We start from the raw sequence: 13,397 nt of genomic DNA, 5'->3' as shown, positions 1-13,397 counted from the left end.
TTTCCCCTGATGAACAAGCATTTTACTCTGATTTGATTACTGTACTCCTCGATATAAGTGCCGAAGTCTCGCAAGACTTCACAAATCTCGCAAGACATTGGCACTATCTTCAATGGAGCACAGTGACCTGCTCCACTGCGTAGGTGCCAGATTTCCAGCCCCGCAGTGTGAATACATCATAACCCACTGCGGGGCGGGATCTGGGGCCTCTGCTACACGAAGGCGCGATATCCTTACATCATCTGATGTTAGTTCACGGGCAGCACGCACGGCGCATGCCCGAAAACTGAATGCAGAGCGCAGGCGCTAATGACGTCATGCGAAAGAGAAGAGGCAGCACACGGAGGACAGAGCGGGATGATGGAAGGTTGCGAGGTGGTTGAGTTAGGGGGAGAAAACTTACCTCCATGACTCAATAGAGGTATGGTGGGAAAGTTATAAAACTCATTATTTCAACAATCCTAGGGATAATAAACATAAGAGCCACCTTCACAGAATGCAGCCTTGCAGACTCGCTGCCCTGGAGTGATAAGTCTCTCCCACAAAAAATGTCTAAAATACATAATATGGTGAAAAGTATGTATGTTATTTTTGGGTGCAAATTAAAATGGAGTTGCAGCACACTTATCTTAGTAAATCTCTTAGTGTCATCGAATTTATTTTTCTAATATAGGAGAAGATGGATCATATTTTTGATATTACTGATTTGAGGCGCCGGTAGCCACTGAAAGGCTACATGTATGTATCTTAAGTTCTAGAGTGGCCATCTCAGTCTCCTGACCTCAATATCATTGTGTCACTCTGGGGAGATCTCAAGCGCGCAGTTCATGCTAGACCACCCAGAATTTGGAGGCTTTTTGCCAAAAAGAGTGGGCAGCTTTACCATCTGAGAAAATAAAGAACCTCATCCATAACTAGCACAAAAGACTTCAAGCTGTCATTGCTGTTAGAGGGGGCAATACACCGTATTAATAAATGGGGTATGTAAACTTTTGATCAGGGTAATTTGGATGTTTTGGGTTGTCATTATGATTTAAAAAGAGAAAACAGTAGTTTGACAATAAATGGCTTCACCCAAACACGGACCATGAGTGGAGAAAATTTTTTGGCATTCTCATTCATGTTCTCTTAAAAAAAAGGCCAAGAAAGCAAAAATTCTGCCAGAGTATGTAAACTTTTCAGTACAACTGTGTAAGGTCTTTAACATGGGAAACTTCAGATGTAGCAACAGTTATCCCAATGCTGTGGCTGCTGCGCTGATAAAGTAGCATAATTCATTAAAGGGAACCTGTCACCCCCAAAATCGAAGGTGAGCTAAGCCCACCAGCATCAGGGGCTTATGTACAGCATTCTGTAATGCTGTAGATAAGCCCCCGATGTATCCTAAAAGATGAGAAAAAGAGGTTAGATTATACTCACCCACGGGCGGTCCCGGTACGATGGGCGTCGTGGTCCGGGGCCTCCTATCTTCATAGGAAGATGTCCTCTTCTTGTCTTCACGCTGCGGCTCCGGCACAGGCATACTTTGTCTGCCCTGTTGAGGGCAGAGCAAAGTACTGCAGTGCGCAGGTGCCGGGAAAGGTCAGAGAGACCCGGCAGACATATACTTTTTATGTTTGCTTAACATATTTCATTATATATTTCAGCATTTGTTGGATTTTGAGACAATCGGATTGCAAATGTATTATGTTGCTTGTTCCCTGATGCCTTATCATCACTAGAATAAGTATCATAGGCCTTTCTATTTAAGCTGAATATGTATCTACTATAATATGCTTATGATTTATGGCAGGCTTTGCTTGTCAATTTTTTTCACCACTCTTCAGTCTCAGGTTTATGCAGGTTATACTTGGAGTACAGTATTGTGCAATATTCCACAACCCTCACAGGCAATATGTCAAAGCTGAGACATGCATGAGGGAAATGTATCCAACATGACATGAGTGGTAAAAAAGAGACGTTAATTAAATCAAATTATTTATAATTAGTATAACATGAGAAGCATCATAGGTTTATTTTACCTCCAAGATCTCTTTTGTGAAACATGTGAATGTTATTGTTGATCAGACCTGTTTCGTAGAAGAATAAAAAGGAAATTATTATAATTAGGACTAATTGTGTTATTATTATGATTGTGTATTTATTTATTTATTTATATTGCATAATTATTAAAGCTGATTAAGAACTCAAGATTCACTTTGATTGTTGCCTTCCTGACATAAAGGAAACATGTTCTGGTAATATTTCTTTTTTGAACATAAAAATTGAAATAGCATGAATAATATCATGGTGATTTATGGATGTACTGTCCGATAAAGGTGACAGTAAGTTCGGCTCTAAAGCCTCCACACTTTTCCTGTTACTTTCATGTGTGAGAAAAAAATGGCACAACAAAAATATTGTAAATCCAACGATAACTCTAATCCGGATTTTATAGTATTATTTGATAGGAATAAACCTGCTAGTCTATTAGAATAAAACTACAAAGGTGACTTTGCTTAGAGATTCTGATGGTCAGTCAGATGACAACATCATACTTAGGCAATTTTTTATTCTATTTTTATAAGAATGATTTCATATACAGTACTGAGCAAAAGTTTACGCAGGTGTGGAAAGAATGATCTAAAAAATGGATGATTACAAGAGTAGTAAGGTATGCAACACAATGCTTGCCATCAGAATAACTCATTAACTCAGTCTCAATCATACCCAGGAACTCTTTATAAAACACCGCTGTCTTCAGGACACCATCTTAGTATATCGCACGATAGATCCAATATACATTCCATAAATAGAAAAAACAACACTAATGTGAACACAGCCTGAAATGCACATTACCAAGTAGTTCAGTGATCTATACCCACTGAATATTGTCTGAAATCGCGTTCAAACATTTGTCTAGGCATGCTTTAAATAATAGGCATTAAGAAAAAGTTATATAGAAACTGTCATCAAGTTTTCTCTATTAACAGCTGTTGCCACCCCGCTGTGCAGTCTTTAATTCTATTCCTGACAAGCCGAGTATATCACTCTGGCAGTGATACACACATTATAAAAAAAGATTTAACAAAAACTGACAGACACATGTTTATACGAAATCCCAACGAGGGGGAAAATAATAGAAGAAGGAGTAGCAACTCCCTTGATACTAGCTAGATTCCTACAAAAAATTGGAGCACAAATTAGAGCACTGTGCCCCAAAATACTGAGTGAGATGAGACAGTCATATAAATAATAATATTAGAAAGTTTATTGATTGCTCACTCACAAAAAGGGAATAAATACCAAAATAGTGACAAAATAGGAACAATTGGTGAAGGACAAGGCAACATACACCATCAGATAGGTCATGTCACATTGTAAAAATGCACATGCATCAAAAAATTACAAACATCCCACAATATATGCCTACACAAAATACTGAGGAGCTTGCAAGCAAACACATGTGAGCTAAGTAATGAGGTAAAAAAAAAGTTGTAAGAAGGTCCTTTTGTGTATAAGGTTAATGAAACTATGTAGAGATAAGCGAGACTGTGAAGTTCCACAATGTATCCAGAAAGGCCAACAAATCAAGGTCCTCCAGCAAAACCCTATTGGAATGTTGATTCCAAAACTCATTATAGCCATAAAGTGCTATTGGCAGTGCTATTCCAAAATGCTTACTCATATGGGAAAAGGGTGATGGTAACCATGTTTTCCGCAGCCGCGACGCACGTTTCAGCCCCGAGAAAGCCCACCACGTGAATTTCCTCTGTATTTTGTGTAGTTATATACTCTCCATGCCACATATTGTGGAATGTTTGAAATTTTTTGATCCTTGTGCTTTTTTACAATGTGACATGAGCTATCTGTGATGGTGTGTTGCCTTGTGTTCACCAATTGTACCCATTTTTCACCATTTTTGTATTTATTCCCTTTTTTGTGACTGAGGACTCAAACTTTCTAACGTTAATATTTAATATGACTGTGTCTCATCTCACTTGGTATTTTGGAGCACCGTGCTCCAATTTATCATACGTTATTAAAAAAACAGATTTATAGTAGTCCTACACTGTATTCTAATGAGCGATGAGATGTCTGATGAGCATCTCCAGACCATGCTCAGCACCTACCTATGACTGACATAGATGTTATCTTCTAGTTCATCTATAAAGAAAATAAAGCGTCACGTCTGCACATGTGCAGGCTCTTTGCTCAATTTAGGCTTTGGAGGACAACATTAAAGCTTTATTTATGAGGTTTGCAACGCAGCCAGAGAGATATGAAGGCTTGTTAAGAATAGGTTGCAAGGCTGCACACAGGGTGGCAACAGATGTAATAGAGGAAACCTGATGACAAGTTCCCTTCAATTTATTGTAAACATCTATTATCCAAACTGGCCCAAATGTAATTTGCATGCATGCCTAGAAAAAAAGTTTTCAACCAGAAACTGGGACAATCTTCAGTGGGTACATAGCACTGAAGCACTTTACTTTTATACTAATACTAAGTTCACACTAGAGTTATGACTTCTACTTATGGAAAGAAAGATGGATCAGTTATACAATGTGCTAAAATGGTGACTATCAGACAGGCGTGACATATGAAGGGGTCCAGGGTATAGTTGAGACTGCTGTTATTCTTATAGCAAGTATAGCCCTGTATGTCTACTACAGAACGCCACTGACTGTCTGTCCGCAGTCTCCAACATCATGTCCGCTCTCTATCTGAAACTCAACCTCTCCAAAACTGAACTTCTTCTGCTCCCACCATCTACTAACCTCCCTAAATCTGACATTTCCCTCTCCGTGGGTGGCACCATAATAACACCCCGGCAGCAGGCGCGCTGTCTGGGTGTTATGTTTGACTCCGATCTCTCCTTCACCTCCCATATACAATCTCTTGCCCGCTCGTGCCGCTTACACCTAAAGAACATCTCTAGAATCCGCCCTTTTCTCACCATGGAGACAGCTAAAACCCTCACGGTCGCCCTGATCCACTCCCGCCTGGACTACTGTAACGCTCTATTAATTGGCCTCCCCCTCACTCGACTTTCCCCTCTCCAGTCCATCCTTAATGCAGCAGCCAGGGTCGTCCATCTGGCTAATTGTTACTCGGACGCGTCCGCTCTTCGCCAGTCGTTACACTGGCTGCCCATTCATTACAGGATACAATTCAAAGTACTTGTTCTCACCCACAAAGCTCTCCACAGTGCGGCACCCCCTTACATCTCCTCCCTCATTTCTGTCTATCGGCCTAACAGACCACTGCGCTCTGCAAATGACTTTCGGCTAACCTCTGCACTAATCCGTACCTCCCACTCCCGACTCCAAGACTTCTCCCGTGCTGCGCCAATCCTCTGGAATGCTCTACCCCAAGATATTAGGACCATCCATAATTTGCATAGTTTTAGGCGCTCACTCAAAACACATTTGTTCAGAGCGGCCTATCACGTTCACTAATCAAAGTTATGTTATGTTTGTGTGTGTGTAGCCCATTCACTATCCCCATCTATTCCCCAACCCCTGAAGATGGCTGGACCATGATTGTAAATACATCATTGTAAATACACACCTGTGCTTTGTATCTCCCCCACCTCATTGTAGATTGTAAGCTCTCACGAGCAGGGTCGTCTTATTTTGCTTTAATTACTGTATTGTTAACGTTGTTACTTATGACTTTTGTGTTTGAAACTGTTAAACTGTAAAGCGCTGCGGAATATGTTGGCGCTATATAAATAAAGATTATTATTATTATTATTATTATTATGTCTTGCTCTGAGCATATTTGTTAATAGAAATGCCACTTTCCTAAGGCAGAAGACACGTAGTTACATTTTTCCAGGATGCTTTTCAAAATCACTAAAACCTCCCTAACTCAAAATGGTGAAATTTTGGCAACGGCAGTGTATTATTATATTCCTAAATGTCAAAATTTTGTATATGGATGGTTGTCTTTCTTTATTTAAAGGGAACCTTACACCAGTTTTTTCGCTTACATGCCCAACACCCTTAACATCATAAGAATGGGGTTCCTGCAACCCTTTTATATCCACAGACGTGCCCCTGAATACCTCAGAAGTGTCATCCGATATCCATGTAGTGCCTGAAGTCTCGCGCCTGTGCAGTGGAGAGCTGTGCAGGAGCGCCTCACTGTGCCCTATTGAACAGCCAACGTTTCACTGCACAGGCGCGAGACAGCAGGCACCACGTGGACACCGGAAAGACGCCATCCATTTACATGTATTTAGAAAATGCAGCATTGGGAGGGATCGGGGCGGCGTTTGAAGGGACTGTGGCAGCACTGATTACAATCTGGAACCACCCATGGGTCCAAACTGTGCAATGCACGTCTGAGGATATATAGGGGCTGCAGGAACCACATTCTTAGGCTAGGTTCACACTAGCGTTGCGCCGCCCTGCGTCGGCGACGCAACGCGCGACGCACGTAAAAACGCCCGCAAAAACGCGCGCGTTTTGCGACGCGTGCGTCGTTTTTGACGAAAATCAGACGCACAGAAAATGCTACATGTAGCGTTTTCTTGCGTCCGACGCTAGCGTCGGAAACGACGCACGTGGCGAAAAACGCCACCAAAACAACGCACGCGTCCCCTATGTTAAACATAGGGGCGCGTCGCCGCTGCGTCGCCGACGCAACGGCGGCGCAACGCTAATGTGAACGTAGCCTTATGATGCTAAACGTGATAGGCATAGTTTATAAGAGCAAAAAACAGTGACAGGTTCCCTTTAAATTTATTCACTATGTTTTTCTTTATTTATCTGATGGTCATATTGTGTCTCACTTCTGAACAGTGTTAACATGTTGCTGGTTACATTATGATTATATCATTTATGTGTATTTTATAATGAATACATTTGTTATTTAGCATTATTTTAGCAAAGCAAGTGCATCAAACTTTTTTCTTTTAAGCCTGAATATGAATGGGTTATTGTGGTACATGAATGCTAATTAAGAACGAAAGCTCGTACACTTAGCAAGCAAAACTCCCATTGGACTTGCCTTCGCTTGCATTTAACATGTTTTAATTCAGGGTTCATATTGTTATATTTTACTATCCACTTTGGACATATGAAAAGCAGCAAGAATAAAACTGTACAAAAATTTATGGGGATGGAACAGGAAAAAAAACAAACAAAAGCACATGTCATATTCATAGTATAGAAATCTGTAGCGTTGTTCTACAGAACATTCATGAGAGTTTCTATGTGTATCCAGAACAAACACTAGTCTGACAACGGATTGAAGATATCGCGGTCTCACAGGAACCTTTGAATCCAGTTTTACAATACACTCCAAACCCAACACACAACAAGGGGTCCACAAAAGCAGAAGCCATTTATCAATAGATAATAGATTAATAGATTCTTGCTATCATTACAATCATTGTGCATAACTCCTTTCAAAATCTGAGCATTTACGTGAAACTGTATCCGGAACATCCCAGTATCTCTTACTACATTACCAAGTATCCTGAAAGATGAGATATGGGATGTTGTTTGGAAAGGGCTTATGATAATGCTATTTTCTCCAATTAAAGAGTACCTGTCACTTCCTGATAATATGTATTTTTTTTACCTTGTGTAAATGCCGCTGCTCTCAATCTGGGGTTGTTTATTTTTTGTTCCTGTTCCTCTCCATTCCTGAGATATGGCCATCTATTCCTTTTGTATAAATCTAGCCTTTTCATCCAATTGGGCATGGTCCTAATGGAGACGCCCACAGAAAAGAACAGAACACTACTCCCACTTGGCTAAAAAGACTAGATTTACATACAGGAAAGAGGAGGCCATATTTCAAAAATAGAAAAGCCTGGGAACAAAATGAAAACAACTCCAGATTCAGGAAAACAGTGGCATTTACATCAGGTAAAAAATAGATATTCATGGAAAGTGGCAAGTCCGCCATAAAACAGCTTCTCCTCAATGTCAAATAATCACAGTTTCACTCATTACAGTTGCACAGTAAGGGCTCATGCAGATGTCCATGCAACTCGGTCAGAGTACTGACCGCTAGTGCACAGACTTAGCCACAAGTCTCCCGACCCAAGTGTCACAGCCTCGTAACAGATGTACGCTTGCGATGGGAGAGCCGCAGCCAGTTCACGCATTGAGGTCCGAGATGGCACCGAAATCCACAGATGTCTGCATGAGCCTTTAGCTAGGAAAAGAATATTACTGGTGACCTTCATTGCTGCCTCTGCAATATGGCAACCAAGGCAAAGAAATTATCTTTTGCTACATTCCTATGAATTTCATAATAAATTAAAGCAGGAATCATTTATATTTATAATTCAGGTTCTGAGAGGAGTTAAGCATTAGATATGTAATCAATGTATTCACAAAAAGATTTTTCTTTATTGATTGTACTGATTTTTTCCTACTCGAAAATCACAACATAGAACAGGCGCTTTGTCTGCAGAGAAGGATCAGTTGATTCAAGATTCTTATGCATTGAATGAATATAATCATGTGCGATAACTGATGGATGGATTAGGGTTTTGCTCATTTACAAATGACCCTTTTACTAACATAGACAGATACAATACTGATGAAAACTTTGGCATGGCTCATATAGTACTCCTAAACGTGTACACATGCACTAATAGAAGCTGACCCTAAGCTACTGTGCTCATGGAGTGTCCTCCACAGATTAAAAAACAAAATAACAGTCCACCCATAGTACATAATCAGAGCGTTACAAAAGTTTAATATTTGTTATGAACAGGTTAGTGCCATCAAATCCTAATGACACATTTTTTAAACATGGTCAAATAAGCACAGGATTATCTATTAACTATAATCAGAATTTATCATTGCCCTCCTTAGGATGTGCTGTACACTTCCTCTAGGACGCTTATGGTACTTAGCAGCTAGGTTTATTCCCAGGAGCAGGAAATAAAGGGCCATTGTTCATGAAGGAGGCTGATGGTGGACATATTTGTTCAAAAAACATTTGAGTACGATTGATGTACCCCTCAAAGGTGTTATTTGATAACAATCCCAATGCTCTTATATTACACACAGGTCATATTTCACCAGTGTAAGGAACCCACAATCAAATAAATATGCCTAAAACTAAGGTATATAAGGGGTGGATTTAGGGCAGGGGTGGGGAATCTTTTTTCTGTGAAGGGCCATTTGGATATTTATACCATCCTTCCGGGGCCGTCCAAACTCCACCCACAAAGTACATCCTGTGTCAGGACGTAATCTTTCATTGCATGACCTTCAGTGTTTAGCTGTGAACACAGCATATGTGTGCTAACAGAGCAAGAAGAAATTAATGAGCTGGTGGCAATCAAAATACAGCTACCTGCCCAAGAATGCCGTCCCTGAGAATCTGCCCAGGGGCCTGATAAAAGGTCATTGAGGGCCGTAAATGGCCCGGGGGCCTGAAGTTTCCCACCCCTGGTTTAGGGAAATAAAAAAAAATATATATTGCTATGTCATCATTCCCCAGTATATCTATAGCTGTAGAAGACAAAGATCATAAAGCCAATAATTTAGTAAAGCAGGCAATGCTTTGTTCGCAACAGGTTTTTGCATCCAGTTAAAAGATCTTTTTTTTCTTTAAAGATTATAAAAAAACATATTTCTAATACATGATGCATATCTTGTATCATGTTGGTATTGATTTCTATTGCATAAAAATTTATTTTTATATTTAGATTTAGTCTTGATCTTTTTCTGTTCTTTCACAGGATAGAAAACCGAAGGTTGCATCATTTTTGTGTCCAAAACAAAGTATCTTTGAACTTGATGCAAAAACATTGTGCAAACAGGCCATAAAGGGGAAAATGACAAACGAACTGGCAAGTTAAAGAGTTTTTAATGCTGCATTATGATAGCGCCATTTTTCCTCTGCAAATTGCTGAATTGTACAAAGATTAGTTCTATTACAAGGGTTAGTAGTAATAATTGCAAATAAAGTTAAATGTTACGTGGGGAAGAGATTCTTATTGTTAAATGTTCATAGTGTAGGGTACAAAAATAATATATGTTTGTAGTTTGTATTCTGGAATTGGGTGACAGGTCAGACGTTTTCATGATGGGTTAACTGCTTTACCTGTTCCTTTTTTAAATACCTTGAGTTGAGAGACCTTTACTTTAGCCCAAAGTGACTACAAAGAACATCTCTAGCATTGACAGATCATTGATGGAAAATGTGTAATGCTTCAATTAACCAATGGTGGTGCTGTAGGGGAAGTGAGCACTTGTTGCTGTATATTCAACAGATAGGGATTATTTGCATATAATATCCTTGACAATTATCCATGTTAGAACTGAGGTGATTTTCTAAAACAGAGTTTCTCAGACTCAACTCCTCAGAGTGGCCCCAACTGATCATGTTTTCAGGATTTCCTTAGTATTTCACTGTTGATGGAATTATTATTATGGTATCAGAAATTGCCACAGGTTCTCTCACCTGTGCAGTAATAAAGAAGACCTGAAAACCTGGTCTGTTGATGGTCTGTGAGGCTTGAAGTTCGGGAAACACTGGTATATAGTATATGGCGGTGAGTGCTGCAGAAGTTGCAGTCATAATATGCTCATACCGATTATATTCTGTTAGCAAGATGTAGTATGCGATTTATGTGCTGAAAATCTACCCATATAGAAAACTTACCGGGTGTTGGCTCTCCTGATGAGTCTTTTGCTGAAAAATAAAAATAAACGCACCATGAGTACACATTAACTTTACTTCAAGCATAAACCATGTTTGCCTCAAGAGGGCCACATTTGCTTTACGAAAAGGTAAAATGCAGTTTCTTGTGTCGCTCCTCACAGTGCAATCCTCAGCAGCAGAGAAGCCGCTTTGTATGTAATAGTGAACGCCATTATTTACGGTTATATGAAACATATTTTATTTTATTTCTGTGAAAGCAATTTAGCTACTCAGTGTTTTTGTTTATCTTTTACTGATTTTTTTTGGTTCATTTTATTTTTATATTGCAGTACAGTTTCCAGATGAATTTATTAATTACAAAACAATTCAACTCTAAAAAAAATAACAGAAAAAGATAACAAAAAAACAAAGAACAAAAAACAAGAGGCAATTTTGCAACATTCTCCGAGGTTGTCTACTACTTTTTTTTATTGATGACCTATCTGTAGGATAAGTCATCATCAATCTCTGATCGGCTGGGGTCTGGCACCCGGCACCTTCGCCGATCAGCTGTTATCGGTGTTGGCGGTTGCTCACTGAAAGTACTTTCTTGTGAGTTGGCCATCTTCTGGTAGTGGAACGAGGCATGGTACTGCACATCTGCCTCCCATTCAAATCAATAGGATGCAGATGTGTAGTACCCTGCGGCGGGTTAGAAGGCGGACAAGTGTTTCCGGTGGCCGTTGACACTGATAACAGCTGATCGGCAGGGGTGCCAGGTGTCGGACCCTGGATGATCACATATTGATGCCCTAGCCTAAGAATAGGTCATCAATGAAAAAGTAGGTCTTTAAGCTTCATGAGTTTTGCTTAGAAGTTGTCAAAAAGGCTCAGAAAAACATGCAAATACCTGTAGCCAAATTATTTCTTCTGTCACATGTCAAAGTACCTATTACCAGCTACAGAACGTGCAAACCATGGTATGCAAAGGTGTGTGGTTCGAGGTGTATTAGACCGAATTTCAGATTTCAGAACAGAAACTGCAAACAGATCTCTAGTACTTTGAGAATCCATGTTAAAAAAGAGAGAAAATAAGAAAATTACCATAACCATAGCTGGGCTCATAAAATGCAAATTTTATTTTGAGGATAATAGTTACCGTATATACTCGAGTATAAGCCGAGAATTTCAGCCCATTTTTTTAGGCTGAAATTGCCCCTCTCGGCTTATACTCGAGTCATACCTAGGGTCGGCAGGGGAGGGGAAGCAGCAGCTGTCTAATTATACTCACCTGATCCTGGCGCGGTCCCTGGTTTCCCGGCGCCGGCAGTTTCTTCCTGTAGTGAGCGTTCACATAGTACCACTCATTACAGTAATGAATATGGACTCCCATAGGGGTGGAGCCGCATATTCATTACTGTAATGAGCGGTACCATGTGACCGCTCAATACAGGTAGAAGCTCCCGGCGCCAGAGAACCAGGGACACCGTGCCAGGAGCAGGTGAGTATAACGCAGTGTGATATTCACCTGTTCCCCGCACCACCGACGGCCGCCACTGTGTCTTCCCCATCCTCTGCAGTGACGCTCAGGTCAGAGGGAGCGGTGAAGCGATTAGTGTGCGTGCCACCCTCTGCCTGAACGTCAGTGCAGAAGACACAACGGCGGCCGTCGGTGGAACGCGGACCAGTGAATATAGCAAGTGCCCAGGGCCTGAGAGGTGAGTATGTGATTTTTTTTTTTATCGCAGCAACAGCATATGGGGCAAATGTCTGTATGGAGCATCTTATGGGGCCATGTGCAGCGTTATATGGGGGCAAATATCTCTATGGAGCATCTTATGGGGCCATGTGCAGCGTTATATGGGTCAAATATCTCTATGGAGCATCTTATGGGGCCATAATCAGTATTTGTGGAGCATAATACGGGGCAAATGTGTCTATAGAGCATCTTATGGGGTCCTTATTAACCTTTATGCAGTACTATAAGGAGCAAATGTGTCTATGGAGCATCTTATGGGGCCATTATTAACCTTTGTGCAGCATTATATGGGGCATATTTTAATATGGAGCATCTTATGGGGCCCATCATGAACTGTATGGAGCATTATATGGGGCTCCTGATTCAATATGGATATTCAAAAACACTTAACCTACTGATGTCTCAATTAATTTTACTTTAATTGGTGCCTATTTTTATTTTTGAAATTTACCGGTAGCTGCTGCATTTTCCACCCTAGGCTTATACTCGAGTCATTAAGTTTTCTCAGTTTTTTTGTGGCAAAATTAGGGGGGTCGGCTTATACTCGGGTCGGCTTATACTCGAGTATATACGTTATATACATTGTGACTTGAATTGTAAAGGGAATCTGACAGCAGAATTTCATCTCCCAAACTATTTATATGCACATGAGGCTACTTCCAAGACAAGTGCGGCAATACCTTTACATGGCCAGATTGTTGATTCGTTACTGAGAAATCAGTGTATGAATTTATATGCAAATGAGGCTGACAAACTATTTGTAGCTCTTAAGTCTATATCACTCCAGCTTTATTCCCCGCCTAGTGCTGTTTCCTCCTGCTTCACTGACAGCCTGTATTCTGTGTGACTTCAGGAAGAATCAGCCTTCAGTTAAACAGGAGGAGGTGGTGCTGAGTAGGGAATAGAGCTGGAGTGACAGAGGCATAATCTCTACAAATAATGTTTCAGCCTAATTTGCATATCAATTCCAAAGCTGATTTCTTAGTAACAGAAGAACAGACTGGTAAGGTATTGTTGAAGTAGTCTTTGAAAG

At 40.4% G+C, this 13,397-nt stretch overlaps 1 protein-coding gene across 3 annotated transcripts in view; it reads right to left on the bottom strand.

Annotated features, from left to right (window-relative positions):
• The window catches only part of ADGRG2 (adhesion G protein-coupled receptor G2), a 296,348-nt gene that overhangs the window by 163,641 nt on the left and 119,310 nt on the right, over positions 1-13,397 (bottom strand). For 2 of the 3 annotated variants that reach the window (XM_069761519.1, XM_069761521.1), the window contains exons 4-5: positions 10,627-10,656; positions 2,022-2,069 (exon numbers count right to left, since the gene is read on the bottom strand). In XM_069761519.1, the coding sequence (XP_069617620.1) occupies positions 2,022-2,069; positions 10,627-10,656 (78 nt within the window). The remainder of the gene's footprint in view (positions 1-2,021; positions 2,070-10,626; positions 10,657-13,397) is intronic. The other variant, XM_069761520.1, reaches the window with a different exon arrangement.

This window comes from Ranitomeya imitator, chromosome 3 (assembly GCF_032444005.1).
Source record: "Ranitomeya imitator isolate aRanImi1 chromosome 3, aRanImi1.pri, whole genome shotgun sequence".
Lineage (NCBI taxonomy): Eukaryota > Metazoa > Chordata > Amphibia > Anura > Dendrobatidae > Ranitomeya > Ranitomeya imitator.
Note: the sequence above shows the minus strand (reverse complement) of the source record. Positions and strands in the feature narration are given on the sequence as shown.